Genomic DNA, 17390 nt, shown 5'->3' with positions numbered 1-17390 from the left:
ATGACTGTACGTTAAGATAATGATTATGATGGAAGAGGATGTTGTCAGTCGGCTGGTCTGGAAGGGTGGACTTACTGCAGGGCAGAGAGAGACTCAGAATGGGGGTTCTGTCTCAAGCGTGAGCTGGAGCTGATCACAGCCCAGACTGTGAATTAGACAAACGAGATGATGAGGATGAGAAAGGTGGGTGAATGGATGAGAGGAAGGGAATCATTAAGACTGATGGCTGACACTGTGGACAGAAACACTGTTCTCTAAACAGAACTTCTGTTATAAAGTGGTTTCTCTTCCTCTGCAACGGAATGAAATATTTGGTTGTTGTAAGAGAGCTGTCCATTTACTCCTTTGTCTTCTTCGTTTTAGGGTAAGCAGCTAACTGCTGCAAAAGTCCTTAAAACTTCAATCCCCTGACCCATTTTACAGCTCCCAAATTAAACAGACGTGGACTCTGCTCTAACTTCGCTGCCAGCTTAAAGGCAAAACTTAAACACCTCCATATTTATGCTCATTGATTAATACGGAAATGCAAAGTGGAATATGTGGAAAAGCACATGGCGTTCCTGCCTTGAACAGTTTGTGGATATGTGGGTGACATCCTCAGACAAAATGAATCTACTATTTATTATTGATATGGCTGTTGTCTAACTTCTCCTCTCATCGGCAGCTTAATCATGAACCCTCCTGCGCAGTCTGTTGAGCAGTTTTCATGCATTCAATCCTCCATCAATCATCATCATCCCCCGCTGATCTGACACTACATGTCACATAGAGATAAACGACACTGGACTTCAGAGTGAATCATGTTATCAAGGTGTGACACTGAACTTTAACCCACAGCTCACACTCACTGCTGTGTCTTGTGTGTCTCTGTTGGACACGCACACATACACACTCAGGTTGTTACGTCTCCTCCTCCCACCTCTTAAAGTTGATCTTTCACCCTGTCTTCAGTTCTTTGCAGTTCCGCTCTGTTTCATTCCTCACCGCTCTTCGTCTCTTCCTGAGTTGCTCCGACTCTACTTGAGGACGCTTTTTTTAACCTACAGATCTAGAAACTGGTACGTTTCATGTTTCGTGTTGTTAGATTCTGTAGTTGACACTGTTCTCAGTTTATCTGCTCTTTAATTGACATGTATCCCTCGCTCTGTTTTCTTCACGTGTGCTCTGTCAGCTGACATTTCAAACTAAGACTAGCAGCAGTGCGTTTCGCCTGCTTGTTCATTTCAATAAAGACTTTCAGCTTAGATAGAGAGGAGTGTAACAGAGGACAACCTTTGGTACACACAGTCATGGTGATTCATTAACAGCTCAGAGGAGAAATGTGTTGATAAGCTGCTCTGTACTGGTCTCAGGGTGGGCTGTCTGGAAACAAACAACAGATTTCTAAGCCAACTCATAGTCACTTAAATAGGGTGACCATATTTTCAAACCTGCAAATATGGTCACTTTAGTTTTACCACAAACCCACATGTATGGAGCGTGGCGTTAGTTCAGACAGGCCACGGAGTCACGATCTGTTATCATATCTGTTTCGGTAACAGCTGATCTCACGCAGACGCATCAGCTGATGGCCGGCTGACTTGGCGTTTGCCTCACTGAAGTTGGTCACTTCTAGCCTGTACCCTCCATTTGTGTTTGCTCGTTTTAATATTGCTTTGAATTCTGACATTTTCATCGAGGGCAAATGAAACTGGACACTTGCGGTGTGTGAAAAAGCAGCATGTTCATTGGCTAGCACCTTTTGAGGGAAGCTGTAACTCTCCTAGAGCTCTTTGGAAAACGCTGACTTCCTTTTCGTCATGACAGCGAGGCCACCTGTCGTTATATGCAGCAGGTCCTGTAAGTCTGATAAGCTAGGCTAGCTGAGCAATCGTCGCAACCCTGAGATTTATCAAGATAAAAAAGGAGTGAGACAGACAAGGCGACGCTCTGGACAGACTTTTCGTTTTTCTGTGACGGTCCAGAACAAGGAGAACTTTGCCAACACTTCCACTAAACTTTGGTCAACTACAGTGCAGATCTACAGATACAGAGGTGGTGTTGGTGGAGGATTAGAGAAGGGGGTGCAGGGGGGATTCAGCTGACGGACAGTGCACAGGTAAAAGAGAGTTAGTGCAGAGGTGGTCTGTATGATTGTTCATTATTGAGATGGCAGGAGAGCTGAATGAGTGCAGCCGCTAATCTAACTCTGAGCCTGATGGACAGAACACAATTACCCTGAGAGTGGGAGGCAGGAGGGGGAGAGAGGTGAGGATCCCCCCCCCCCTCCTCCTCCTCCTCCCCCTTTTCTCTCTCTCTCTTTTTTCTTTCCTGTCGCCTGGCAGACTTTACTGTAGCTGCAGATGATTTCTGGGCATTAAGCTCCTGTTGGCAGCATCCTGAATATACACACAGACACACACACACACACACACACACACACAGATACACACACACACACACACACACACACACACACACACACACACACATCATCCACTTGCTCTCGTTGGCAGCGTCCCATTTACGAACGTCCAATTTACCGCTCCTTCCCCTCTCTCTTCTCCTCCCTCTTCGGCTTCAGATGGCGTCTAAATCCAGACACGCTAAGCTACGTTCTCTCCTCCTGCTGCTACTTTTAGCTCGGGCTGATTCCAGGTCAAAACAACACTACAGCGTCTACGATTGCGTCTGATGTTGCTTCATGTTGTCTGTGTGTGTGTGTGTGTGTGTGTCTGAGCGAGGCAGGGAGTTTAAACAGCAGAAGCCAGACATTGACTTTTTTGGGGGGGATAAATTAGCTTGTTCACCCCTCCAGGGAGTGCAGCTTAGATGTAGATCTGTTCCTTGAGTCTCTGGAGGAAGGACCATATGTCTGCAGCCTTAGAGAAGTCTGGAGAGCTGAGCTGCAGCAGATTTTTCATTTTCAGCCTCACAGTTTCTCGTTTCCTGCTCATTTTCACCCGTTCACTTGTGGCTGTTTTGCTGGCATGGTTGGATGACTCCTTCAGTGAGTCGTGCTTTCAGAGGAGCAATTTAGCAGACAGAACATGAACTCTTAACTCTATTTCTTCTTGACACATTTTGGTTAAAACACTCAATGCAAAACCACAGGAACACGTCTTTGAATCTGTGGAGCTGTAGAATAAAAGCAGCTTTTCTGGGTAAAGGCATAGTTTGGATTTTTGAAGTGTGGATCTGAGGGGTAATCAGTAAAAGTTAAATTACTATGTACTAGGGCTGTCATGATAACATCATTTTACAGATATGATACTGGTAAAAATCATATAGTAGCAATACCTGTTAAGATACCAAGACAACAAAAATAGAAGTCCTAAGCACCAAATATCTGGTAACTCCTTGTTTTTATTGACATGAAATGCGGGCAAACGTCATGTATAAATACATGCATAAATACGTTGGCAATTTCCTTACAATTTGTGAAATTTAGTCAGCGCTCTCTCTTGCCTTGCAGCAGCTTTCAGCAAAATGACTGTATGACTGAAGAATAGTGATGCACTGATGCATCAGTTGAACATATCTGATATTGGCCCTGTTAAGAGACATCGGCCCATCAGTGAATAATGTTTAATGCACTTATGTCAGAAGTTTTTTTTTTTTTTTTTTTCTGATAATTATCTGTTTCTGTGTCTAATCAATGTAATGCAAGCTTTTAGACATTACTGCTGATTCAGAAAATAGTTTTTTTTATTGTATCTGTGGAGTCCCCTGTTGGACAAACTCTGATTTATTTTCATGCTTAAACAAACAGGTACAAACATCAGAATCAGAATCGGCAATCAGCTAAATTGTTATTATGACCATCGGTGTATAACTTTATAGAAATAACAAAAGTGGGCACCATTCTTTAAACCTTAAGAAAAAGTTGGCTTGCATCTATAACAGAGCATTGCATCTGCATGTAGCAGCGTTAAAGATTTGCCATTATCTTACGCTTTTAATTGTGTGGATAATGTGTTATTACCGTAGTTTCCAGCTGGGACTAGTATGTTTTGTGTAGGAACACAGACGTTGCACAGTTGAGAGGAACATGGTGCAAATCAAAATGGCTGTGTGACATCAGATGACGCTGGAAAAAAATATCCTTTCACTTTTAAAATGATGCTTAGACCTTACATAGATTAGCTTCTGCCTCAAAAGCCCTTCTTCTTCAGAATATTGGAGCTATCCCTTTAAGGCTGTGAGTAGTTTTCTACTCTTCTTCTGTTCTGGTCCAAGTCGAGGATTAACTCACTGCTTTTCTTAAACACGAGCTCCAGATGCTGCCTGAAAGACTTCACAGCTAGAAGGAGAGGAACGAAAGCAGAGAACAAAAAGAAAAGAAGGACGGAGGGGGGACATGTTCGGGGCTGGAGAACTCCTTTTCTCTTTTTTAAAAAAAAAATTCTTCTTCCTTGGGCTTTTTCCTCTCCCTCTCTTTACCCCCTGCTCATTATCTTCCTCACCCACTGTGTGTTTCCTCACCCCTCACTTTCTTTCCACTCTGTTCGCTCCTCTAACCCCTCACTTCACTCTCGCTCTCTCTCCATCCATTTGGTGGAACAGTGCAGCTGATAATGCCTGTAATTGGAGTGACTCACACTTTTCCAGTGTGTTTGGACCAGATAAAGAATATTGTCAGCATTTTGCCGACATGGCCTCTGCTGGCAGAATTAAATGGACTCTGTTCTGTTCTGTCTGCAGCAAATTAAAAGCCTCTCAATTCATCTGTTCTCGCCCGCGGCTCGCAGGGGTCTCCTATTCACACAGAAACGCGGTGGAGAGGGGGAGGAAGAGGAGGAGAGAGATTTCCCTCTCCTCCAAGAAGCACCAGTCTTTTCGTTTTATTGAAGTCTGCACTTAAACGGAAACAGAGAGAGAAAGAGAGGGGTCAGGACTGATAGGCTGAGCGGAGGTGAAGAGCAGCTCGGAAGGTAGTGGGATTCATTATTCAGCATGTGGACTGGCAGCTGTCTCCTCCTCTCTTTGTACTTCAGAAAGCAGCTCGCCTGCGTGTGTCTCTGTGTGTGTGTGTGCGTGCATGTAAATGTGTGTTTCTCAGGCATTCATGCGACAAGGTTAGAGTGTGATTCAGACTGTTTTTGGCTGCTAAGTTGTAGTTGTTGCTGCCAGTCAACACTTCAGAATGAAGCAGTGACAGATGGGAAAGAAGAGGCAGAATGTTGAGGCTGGAGGGGCCCCACAGGGACCGCACAGAAGGGACAAAAAAGTGTAGTTTTAGTCCTTAAGATGCTCCTTAACAAAGATGAGGGATTACAAGCTACACCGCTGATAAGAAATAACATACGTTTCCAGTTTGTAAGTGGGCATGGCCTCTTTTTTCCCTCGTAACGACATGGTTGCTGTGCTGTCATGAGAATAGTTGGCGGTGACGAGAGATACGCTGTCAGATCTTGTGAAAGGAAGGGAGTTTTTGAGACTTGTCAAGTACATTTTTCAAGTCTGAAAAATGTGCCATAAAGTAGCAGAATGTACTGAAATAGATAGTTTAGGATAATACAATTTGCGTTGGTGACTGTTGAGCAAAATAATCAATCCTAATTTGTTCGTATGTTCTCCCAATGAGGTGAATAGACACAGGACCTGCTGACGGTCCAGTAAAGGGGCAGGGCAGAGGAGAAATCCAATGCACATAAATTCAACATGATCCGTGTGCACCGCCAGCCATCCACTGTGGAGACGGTTGCGCGCCCTATAGTCAATGCTCGTGTATTTACTGCACGCGTAACTGTCCGTCTGCTGCACATGACAGAAGCACCTGTTGTATCGATGTTGTTCTCTTATTCCCATTTGATCTTGTGAATCTGGCCTGAATCTGATTGGTTGTTGCCTTGTCATAGGTCGGACTTGTGTGAAGAATCAAATATTTTGGCTGTGTTGCAACAGGCATAGCTTTCTTTTTCTTTGACTTTTTATTAACTGGCTGTGGATTTACTGACTGCTTAATGCATCCAAACAATCAAATGTTGGCATATAAGCAATTATAAGATTCACATCATAATATTTGAACTATTTCTCTCTTATTTGATCACAAACAGCTCTGGGTTGGAAGAAGTACCTTCATTCATCGGGCCCTATTTTGATGGCGTGAAGCGTTGCGCACAGCGTTTTGGGCGGGGGCGTGTCTGACTATATTTTGGTGGGGCACAATCTGGACTCATTATGCCAGGCTCAGAGTGTAAAGAGGAGGGCTTGTGTAACTTGATTTTACATAGCGTTGTTTATTTTTACATAGGTGTGTTTTGGCTGTAACATGAATCAAAGGCTCAGTGTGCTTTTGTGCTTTTCCATGTGACAAATGTCATGTACCTTGTGCCTTGAAAATACCCTTGACATTTACAGACAGATTGGTTTAACTTTGATGAACAGTGCTTGAAGATTTGAGGGACGATTACTAAAGGTCACATCAGGTTAAACACCACAGAAGTGATTCAGATAATGTGTATTAAACAGATAAGTTTGTTAACAGTTTGTCTGACTGCCTGTGATTCGTGTTTCCTGATTGAATTATTAACATGTTTATCAGTGTGCCTGCAGTGGTGATTTACAGAAAAGATGGCTAAACATTGGAAAAATAAATGTTTTTGTTATCCAGAATTTCCCTTTTCTCTGTTTTATAACCGGTATAAATGATTATCTTTATGATGGAATGAGGTGTTGTGAACAGGTGGGATTGTTCCTCAGGCTGTATCTTTGCAGACGCACATTACTGACAGGTAACAGGAAGTATACCGCAGGTCTCTCATGTCTGTTACCATGGGCAACAAGTACTCAAGGCTGTGATGAGAAACCAGCTCATTGAGATGCCTGCTGAGGACTGCTGCGAGGTTTCTCCTGCAGAGAAAAAAAGAAAACAACATGAATGAAACACACCTCTCTCTCTCTCGTTCCAGCTCTCTGTGGTTGTGTGTGGGATGTCGTGTCAGGGCTGAAGCCCGTCCCTCTCCCATGAGCCTGTGTGCCCACGCACACACCTGGCGCCTCCACGCACACACCCGGCGCCCACTCACACACAGCCGGCACTGACGCTGTAAACTGGACCCCCGGAGCCCAGCGGACCCCAGCCGAGCCGAGTCCAGCCCAGCCTGAGGATGTCAACAGAAACGGAGCTACAGCCAGCGGTCAGACCGGGCAGCGTCAGACGGGACTCCAGGAGGAAAGGTAAGGACACCTGATGTAGTCTGGCTACATGGTTAAGGACTTTAGGATTTCTGCGTTTTCTTTCAAAATGGAGTTAGATAAACCCGTTAATTCACATTAAAAGAATGAAATCCATCCCTGTTCTTGGCTCTTGTTCTGCATTAGCAGGCGGATAAAGGCACGTGGAAAAATCACAATCTGCTACTCAGAGGTATTGGCTTTTCCAAAAGTTTAAGTTTCTGTATATAGGTACATCATGATTCTGGAGTCACATTTATTTGTTTTATTTTGAACACAAATAAAAAAGTTATTCTTTCTGGGCATATACATGAAGCATGCAGGACTCTCTGACATGATGCTCTCCTCCTGTAAAGCTCAGTTCAGTTCATCATGACGTTATTCTGTTGACATGCTTGTATCCATTCTGTGAGGTTGAGTTGGTCTTTAAATCAAAAGCTCCTGTGATGATCATGCACACTGTGTTGATTTTGGCCTCTCCTGTGGACAGAGTTGTACCTCTTCTTTCATGAGTGTCATGCGTAATATTTACAGTCTATGGTATTTTAGTCTCCGCCTGTCGTCTTTTAACAGTCTCTCAGCGTGAACCTCATCTGTGGAAATTGTAAACAAAGTCTGTTTCTGCAGCGGGCAATTCATCGTCTCATCTGACATCAACCAGGCAGCAACAGAAACAGGCATTAGAAATAACTAAACATAAATGATCATTCGTACGACGGTCTTGTTTGCTTTTTTTAGCTTATTGATAACTTAAGTCTGTTACATACTCACAGGAGATTTACATTTCACATTTTCCCGCAGTAAATGAGCTTCCTTTTACCCAGGATACTTTGTTGCATTCCTGCTAATTTGAAAGAAAAGACTCCGCAGGGCAGACCCGGAGGGCATTTCAAAAGCCCCATTGTAGACCTTTGTCACCGTTGGACTTCCATATTCTGTTGATAGTTTGACAGCAGAGGTTATAGACAGGATGGAAGTTTGTTTACTTGGCATCTCTCACTATTCCATAAATATTCACATGGACGAACATGAGAAGTGTGGTTGCAGCTACGACTGTTCTCAGTGAGGCTTGGTGCGTTCGGTGTCAATTCGAGACTAGAAGTCGGTTGTAGCTACAGTAAGTAAGGACAGCTGATGCACTCAGCTCCAGATGTTTGCTTGCCCTCTGTTTGCACTCCTTCAGGAATCTTTAAAAGGCATTACCCTCTTGCCAGCCTTAACAGCTATATCTATGAATTGTGTCTTGAGTGCGTTCAGGGTGGATCAGGGTCAGGCAGCTGAATTCCGGGGCTGCAGTGGTTCATTGCTAACAGGTGCAGTTGTACGATGATACACAAACTTGCTCTGGAACAGGTGCAAGGATGTTGTGGTTGGTGAGGAGCAAACACATCCAGGTGTGAAAAGCTCTAGAGGCAGGTAGCTAGCAGGTGTATGAGAGCAGGCGTGGTGGTCTCAGAGCAGAGGTGATGCCGGGGGCCGGGCCGGCAGCGCATCACCCAGCTGCTCGCCGCCACCTGCCTGCCTGCCGGAGCGATGCCGCCGCTCTCTGAATGAGCCTCTGATTGATGTAGCAAAAACTCTGGACACCAGTGGGAGCCGCACTTAATGGATACACACACACACACACACACACACACACACACACACACACACACACACACACACACACACATACACACACAAATGCACACTCGCTATCACCTGCAGCAGATGCCTCATTGCACACAGCCCCTGCAAACAAGCGTCGGTTCCCCCATACACAGACTGCGAGCGTGGGCTGAATGCCTCTCATGTCCTATTTAGAAACAGTATTGTTCTGCTGCAATGGAGATCATGTTCATCATTCAGACTGCTCTCCATATGTGGGGAGACACAGACACACACCCACAAAGTCTAGGCAGACACAATCAAACACACACTAACACACACACACGCACACACACACACACACATGCACGCACACACACACAAGCACATTGGGATTGACGCCCAGAAGAGCATATGAGAGGAAAGATGAATGGCTTGCCTTCAGCACTCAGACAGGAGGGTTTCTCTCTCTCTTATTCTCTCTCTCTCTCTCTCTCTCTCTCTCTCTCTCTCTCTCTCTCTCTCTTTGTCACTCTATTGCTCTTTTTCCCTCATAAAACCACACACACTTTTCAATTTCAAGCAAATTTGCAAATGACCTTATCCGCATTGGTTAAAGATAAAACTCCACTTGAGAAAAAAGAATGCGTGACGATGTTAGGCAAAAGGTTATCAAGGTTAAGATTGTCCTTATGCCCTGAGATTGTATAAGAAATGAGTGGTGCAAACTTCATTCAGAACAGAATAAATTAGTTTAGCTGCGTAAAAGTTGGCTGAAAAAGAACGCCGGTAGTTAGTGTCCATCTACAGTGGCCGACAATTGTAAGTACTCGGCAAACGCTGTAACGACTTCCCGTAAGAAAAACACACAGCTAATTCCAAAACGCTGCTAATTTAAAAGCAAACGCACAACACGAATGAAACAACTGAAATACGATGCAAACAAAGCAAACATCCTGCAAAAAGCTGAAACAACTGCAGATACAAAAAAACTATACAAAGTCAAAAACACATTCAAAAAATATTGGCAAAAAGGCAAACACTGCATATCAAGGCCTATAGGGGCGCTCTGTGGGACCGTTTCATTTTAACTGGTTACTGTTACTGGTCCCATCAAACTTGGACCTGGTCAGCCATAGGAGCTGGAAGCAGCAGGACATATCACAGTTCATGGAGCAGGAGGAGACATAATTGATTTGAGATTTGTACATCTTTGCTGAGGTTTTGAACCCAGAACTACAGCATTAAGTTTCAGGTGTACCTAAAAAAAAGCTGGAACAACTTAAAAATCAAACAGGAAAACAAGCTTTAAAATCACTACGGGAAACATTTGCCTCTCTCTTGGTCTGAAACAGATTTGCTCCGTGTTTCTGTCTCCATCTATGAAAATTAATGGTATGTACAATTCACTGGGTTACACATCCCTGTTCAGATCTGGGTCATGCTACCAGACATACACACAGACACACAAAGACACACAAGGATACACACACAGGGTGATGAAAGTCAAATGCAATCACAAACCACACACAAGCATGAAGTGCTCTGGGAAAAGGAACATTTGAGAATAAAGAAAAATAGCTAAGAAAAATAGCTTCATGTGTTTGACCTAAACCCCTCGCGTACCATCAGACACACAAAAACGTCTTTCTGTTTCTGTCTCAGTGGAGGAGCTGGATTTGAATGAATATAGATCCACTGGCTCTCTGATCATCATCAGTGTGTAAATGTTGTGAGGATCCCTGCAGGATAGTCCTCCTCCTCCTCCTCCTCCTCCTCCTCCTCCTCCTCCCATGACTCCTAAATGACCTTGCCCTGAATGAGTGAGTCACAGCAGAGAGACTGATCACAAAGAGAAAGAGAGAGTAATGAGTCAGTGTGAAGGAGAGCTGTTTAATCTCAGGCCTTTGTTTCACACTGCCGTGCTGAAGAATGGAATGAAAGAGAGTGTGGGACCGCAGCGTGTCACACATTAATCACTGTGCCGTGTGTCAGTGTGTGTCTGCGTGTACATGAGTGTGTGCTTTTGTACACACAGTGATGTTTCAGCAGTGAGCTCAGGGGTCGCTCCTCTCAGAGACCTTTTCTTCTTCTTCAGAAGGTTTTTTATTGAATTAGCATGACGAGGTAGAGATAACCTTTGACGTTTAGCATTTACACGACCTGAGGTAAAGCACGTCTCTCTGATTCCTCTCATGAAGATTTTTCTGTCTTATTGGTCCGGCTCAGTTTTTGAAGTATAATAGTCTTTCTTAATCCCACATAAATCCATAAAGATTACATCTCGACACCTCTCTATCCCTCTCAGATTTCCTCCCCTCACCCCACCTCCTTCCTCCTACACACCACTATGATTCATGTATTAATGAGGGAGGTAAATTAGGCCAATGGATACCCATCCTTTTAATGTACTCATGATACTTAAAGGCAAAGCAAAGCTGAATTATGAGCCTTCATCTGAGGTTGAATATTTCACAACCAAAGCGTGATGTTCCTCCCCTATAGGGTTACACAAGTTTAGCACTCTTTATTAGCCAGAGGTGCTTCAATTTGGCAGTATTTTACAATAAAATACAATGCAATTCAATACAAAATTAATGGAACTGCAAAATTACATGATTACCAGTTAATTTAATATAAAATAAAATGTCATAGTCTGTTAAATCTAATGCAATCCACTAAAACAGCCCCGCAATTTCACGTATCATGAGCTCATAATGTTCAGGTTTGGTGTCATTGTTGGCTATGGCATGAGTTCTGTAATATAGAGGATTTAATGAACATTGGAGTTAAACATTGTTCTTACTCCTAAATGGTCAAATTCAGCCGCTCCGTTAGCTCAAACCTGCACTTCAAAATGTGCTGCTCGTGAAAATCTAAAGCAGGAGTAAAAAAACAAAGTCATCAAACATTTCTGAGGGATGTAATCTGTCGAGGAGAACACACTGCTGACACCAAACAGCCGGTTAAACCCACTGCTCGTCCTCATCCTGACAACCGGATTTTAGGGAGGACTTCACACCCACTAGGAGCTACAGTATAGGTATAAGATTGAAGGTGTAACTTCTGCCTACATCTGAACTATCTCAGCTAGTGTAACACCTTGAAGGCAAGTAGAGCGTAAACTTTGTATTAAATTAGAAATTATGTTCAAACTAGGCTACTATTGGACTGAAATACAGCAGGTGCAACTTGGTCCAGGAGTTCATTTGGTTGTACGGGGTTCAGTGCTGTTTGTGTCTGCATGTTGCAGCCTGGACTTTAAAAGGACAGAAATCCAGAGAGAGACCCAAAGTGGACGTTTCTTAACTGTAAGAGTTTGATATTATAGAAAAGAAAACATGTTACAATTGTGAATGATTAATAAAACACAGAGCTGACAGTCTGCCAGTGCAATCGCTTTCCTTTGTGAAACTAGAACATCAGATGAGCGATCAGTGGTTAAACAGCAGCTGCAGACAGTTGAGTCTCCAGCTGAACCTTTAACATCTCAGACAGCACCCACCTGCTAATGAAGAAGGAAGAAGCATGGAGGTCTGACTCTAGGGAGTCTTTGAATCACAGTTCTCCCTCTCACAGTGCAACAAAAACATTGACTTTAACAAAACTGCATTTTGTCAAATGTAGTGTAAGTAATATAATTACAGAACGCACTCACAGAAATGCTCTGCTTTCTGCTTTATTCTCTGGAGGATCTGCAGGCTAACAGGGTTCAGAGATGAGTGTGTTAAACTGTCAGGTGCACTTTTGTTTGTAGCACTCCAATTTAGTTCAGTTGTGTAACAGACAAAAACAAACTGCATGCAGGATTTATTCAGCAGCAGAAGTTCAGCTTCTGCACCAGCTCCTTTCTTACAAACATCCACAAAAAGCATGACTAGAAATACAGCCTGGAATAATAAATAAAACTCCACCATGGATGAGCTATTTGGTGTGGTTAGATCATGAACACTGTCAGCAGTGCTTAGCTTGTGGCTAACTGACTAGCCGTCAAAAGAAGTTATATCCATACGTCTAAAAACCTTAATAAAGTTAAGATCGCATGATCAAGGCTCCCTAATCAGCAGCTGTCATTTTTTGTTTTTAAACCTAACTACCAACTATGTCAGCGTCAGCAGGAGACAAAGATGCCACCACAGTTATGGTTTGTGTCTTTTACCAGCTTTTTATTGATTGTTTTTCGCTGACAGCGCCCACACACTCAGTTTCATGCTTCTCAATGTCATTTACTGTTGTTAGTTTACAAAAGTTGACTTCTGCTAAGTCTTTTAATTTATTCAAGTAAATCCCACCAAGAAAACATGAAAATAATGTAAATGAATCGTGTCCTGGCAGTAGCTGCTGTTTTTAGACCTGGAAATTGTTCCCTCAAAAAGACGAGTCCGATTAGTTTCTCCTCCGAGAAGTGACATTGACTTGCACAGCTGTGTTTTTCCACTTAGCAGGCATAGACACAGACTCTTATTGCAGCCACCACAAGATGAAATCATTTACCTGAAATCATTTCTTCGTCATGGTTGTAGCAGTAGTCTTTAGTGGCAGGTAGTGTTGTAGTAGTCCAAATCGGTCTTGGTCTATAGAACGGTCTCAAGTCCACTTTTTGAAGGTCTTGTCTCAGAACTTTTTTTGTTGCTGTTGCTGTTTGTTTTGGCTGGGAAATGTGTCATTGAATCTGTGCATTGAGTAATAAACTTTTCAGTGAATAAGGTATCAGAGGCATTCCTGACCCTGGTATCTGTTATTGAATACACGTTTTGTTTACCGGAGCAGCTTTCTCAGGTTACTATGTGTCATTTGGAAGTAATTCATTTCTGCATTGCTGCAGTGACTTTTGCATTTGTGGGATTTATTGCCCTATGTCTATAACCCGGTTTTGTTTTCTCCTTGCAGTATTGTTTCCATAACATCATTAAATGTTCAAATCCAACACTCACTGATGCGTGTCTGTCAGTCATAATGTGACACAGAATATGATTACGAGTTATAATAACTTCCTCTGCTGTCAGTGCACGCAGTCGACTGTCATCACAGCTCTGAGAATTCACGACTCCCACACTCTGGGATTTGGATGGCGATGAGTGTGTTAGTGTGTGTGTCAGTGTTAAAGTGTGTGTGGGAGGGTGTTTCCACAGTGTAGCTGGCAGCCAGCAGCATGAAAAGAGTGGTTAAGGGTTATAGCTGTGCAGCTGTTAGCCTCTGTGTGTGTGTGTGTGTGTGTGTGTGTGTGTGTGTGTGTTCGTGTGTGTGTGTTTGCATGTCTCTGGTGTGCGATTAGCAAACACATTATCGTCTCGGTGTGGATATTATGCACACATCCAGTCTATCTGGCACAATCACCACAGCCATTTACTCTGATATGTTTCCCTGGGGAATCTTTGAGCACAAACAACTCTATTTTCAGTGTGACTGTGTGTGTGTGTGTGTGTGTGTGTGTGTGTGTGTGTGTGTGTGTGTGTGTGTGTGGGGTTGTGTGTGTTTGTGTGCTCCGTCTATGAGAGGTAATCAGATCTGTTCCCTCCAATCAGACAGGGATTGAATTGAATTGTCTGTGTGCTGTTGTGTGTGTTGTCAACGGAGGGCGGTGGTAGATATGTGACACTAAAAACAGCAGATAGTGGCCCTCACACTTTCCATCACTAAAACTATATTTAGAGATAACTGCCTCCTCTTTGCCCTCTCCTGCTATCTGCTGCCCCTCTCTCCTATCACTTTATTTCAGGAAAATGAGTGTCCTATCCATCCTGCGGTCTGCTGTTTGTTTTCTACAATGCTCTTTTTGCAGCACTATAATATTATATTATAATATTATAACTATTTCATATCCTGTGTACGTTTTAGGTAAGGTTTTATTGTTTTATTTCTTCATTTAATAGAGACAGAGCATTGGAGACAGGATACATACATGCCAGACATTGGCATAAACACAAATGTATTTCTTAACAATTCACAACTAGATCAAACAATACGCAATGTGAAACATTTTAATTTCAAATCAATCACAGGTCTGATTCGTCTTGTGCCACTTTCTGAGAGGGTCTTTAGAAGGAAACATAGGACACATCGTTTTTGATATGAAGACTTGTGGCTTCCTTGTAAAGTTATTCTATTGATTTGAGTGTTGTCACACCTGTAAGAGACCAGTTACTAAAAAAAACTCAGAATGACAGAAAAGCATTGAATATGAAATCCTACAAATGGCAAGAAGGCAGATTGCTTAAAATTGTGTATATTTTCGACTTTAAAAATATGGAGATTTTTTTCATGTTTCTGGCGTCTGTAAAAATGACTGCATCAACTGCATGAAGCCCACTTTTGTTCTTTTCACATGCATTTCTCTTGTCATTTATAAAATATATAAAAATAATTGATCCAAGAACAGAGCCTTGTGGGACTCCTACAGGGCAGTAAATGTAAGATTTGATGTTGTCAACTAAACACATTGGAGAAATTTATAGGGTATAGCTGCTTAAAAATGTGTTGATATTTAGATTAAGATAAAAGGTCAGGCTGATGAGATGCTGTCGACGCTTTTCCCAGGCAGCTTTCTCATTCTACAAACTCTCCCCTTCCTCTCATGCAGCAGCTTTAATATCACACCTCTCTGCTTCTAAAGTGTTCAGAAATCCTCAGCCGGGCTTTCAGATGTGACCGCACAGAATAAGCATTCAAAACGGCCGACTCAGAGAGGAAAATAAAATCACTGAAAGCCTTTTATTTGCTTTCCTGAGTGTGTGTGTGTGTGTGTGTGTGTGTGTGTGTGTGTGTGTGTGTGTGTGTGTGTGTGTGCGCTCTGTGATCCTCTCAGCATGTTTAGCTCAGTCCTCTCCTAGTTGGTGTGGCTTTGCCCACCGCATCACTAACTACGGTCTCCATAGCAACAGTTTGCTTCCTGCTTATAATTTGCACCAAAGGAAAACATCCAAATGTCACATGCAGGCTCTAATAGAGGCCGATACTCTCACCCTGCTGTGCCAGCTGAAGGACTGCGCCCTGAAAGGACGTTTCTCTTTTGTTAGATGTTGACAGGATGCTGTTTTTAATTTCAGCACACAAACAGAGCATTCTGTGCATGCAGAGACACATCACTACTATGATTCTTTTCTGTCTATTTATGCAGAGAATATCGCAGGAGATTTATATTCCTAGTTATTCAAGTTGATTTATAGTCTTACCTGAAATCAAAGGAGGATTTACGGCCCTGTGTGCACGTTTGATTTATAACACTGCGGGTTGTTTGTTTGCAAAAAGGCCATTTCTACAGGAACCTACAACCTATTTAGTGTTCAGGAACTAAAGTAAGTTAAAAAGTGTGTAAGTGAGCATCTAAATGACATTTCCTAATTGTTCAGTGTGTTCCATGTTAATATTATATGAAATTATGTTATGTTCTCCAGCATGGCAACTTATTAGATAAGACAGAAAGGTTATGTGGGTTGCAATTCAAAGTCCATATCACTACCTGTTTGTATGAGTCAGTGTCACTATGAGCCAATGACAGAACAGGACATCTAGTACTCATTGTTCAACGGGTTAGGGTTAGCGTTATTTTTTTATTGTAAAATGTGTGGGCACCCTGTTGCTCTTGTCTTCATCTTCAGCTTGTCCTAAAAGTGTTAGGAACAAAACAAGTAATTAGGCAAGGTTTGATTGGCAGTCTGCTTCTTGTTTGTTTGAACTTCTTCCTACATACAAAGAGACAACACATTGTTCTGAAACAAAAGCAGGTGGTCGGCTTCATAATTATAGTAGATTATGGTTGTCCTGGTGGTTAGATGCCATGGTGGTTAGATTCAGAATATTGAAGTGTCTGTGATTCTTCAGCACAGGGATGCTGGGGGCAGAGGGGCCTCTCACTCAGCAGGGGATCCTCTTGACTACTTTTTGGCTGGATCACACCAGCAGATGTCCGTCTCTGAGCGGTGGTCTGTTGGTTGGCTGAAAGCCACGACTTGGGTGTTCATGAATCTTGCTAGGCGGCAAAAACGGAGAGAAAATTGGCGGAAAAATCGGGTGAAAAACTTCAGAAACAACACAGTATAATGTTTTCCTCTTACTACTCCTTTTGATCGCTCTTTCATTAGAATGACGATGACTATTATCACTCTGTGGTTTTGGCAAACAATATTCTGGCCTTTTCCCGATCATATCATTCATATCAACTACACTTGAACAAAGTTTAAGCCTTCTAAGGCTCCTAAAGCGGTGAAAAATAAAACAATAATCCGTGACACACTGAAAATTACTTTACTGTAACTGTATCGTGAGTGAACAACACGTTTTACCTGTAGCTTCCTCAGGTTCACCCAGCTTAATCACAGAGCATACACAGGTCCTCGATCGGCCACCTCTGCTCTCTCTTTCTCTCTTGCTCGCTTGCAGCAGCTGTATATCTTCCTTTTATAACTTTGCTACTTTATTCTATCGAACGTAAAAAGAAGGATATTGTATCGTTTTAAAGAATGAGGCATCAAAAAGTAACAAACCTTAATTAGTACGCTGTTAAGAGAAAAAAAATAGCTACTTCATTTCAGTTGGAATTGAAGGATGTTGATGCTGATGAAGAAGTAAGCAGAAAGTGAGGAGACAGAGGAACGCTACAAACACAGAGAGAGTGTTTGGCAGACGGCAGATCCGCCGCTTCCTCT

The 17390-nt window shown here is 42.7% G+C and overlaps 2 protein-coding genes across 11 annotated transcripts in view; one reads left to right on the top strand and one right to left on the bottom strand.

Annotated features, from left to right (window-relative positions):
- Window positions 1-17390, bottom strand: part of bloc1s2 (biogenesis of lysosomal organelles complex-1, subunit 2) — a 287967-nt gene that overhangs the window by 25294 nt on the left and 245283 nt on the right. The window lies entirely within an intron of this gene.
- The window catches only part of dab1a (DAB adaptor protein 1a), a 109899-nt gene that overhangs the window by 39240 nt on the left and 53269 nt on the right, over window positions 1-17390 (top strand). For 3 of the 10 annotated variants that reach the window (XM_061031927.1, XM_061031904.1, XM_061031880.1), the window contains exons 1-2: window positions 899-1058; window positions 6894-7161. In XM_061031927.1, coding sequence (XP_060887910.1) covers window positions 7092-7161 — 70 coding nt within the window. In that variant the 5' untranslated portion in view covers window positions 899-1058; window positions 6894-7091. Of the gene's footprint in view, window positions 1-895; window positions 1059-6893; window positions 7162-17390 lie in introns of those variants that run through there. The other 7 variants (XM_061031889.1, XM_061031912.1, XM_061031921.1 and 4 more) reach the window with 4 other exon arrangements.

Source organism: Labrus mixtus, chromosome 3, assembly GCF_963584025.1.
Source record: "Labrus mixtus chromosome 3, fLabMix1.1, whole genome shotgun sequence".
In the NCBI taxonomy this organism is placed as follows: domain Eukaryota; kingdom Metazoa; phylum Chordata; class Actinopteri; order Labriformes; family Labridae; genus Labrus; species Labrus mixtus.
This window is presented reverse-complemented; position numbering and strand designations above follow the sequence as displayed.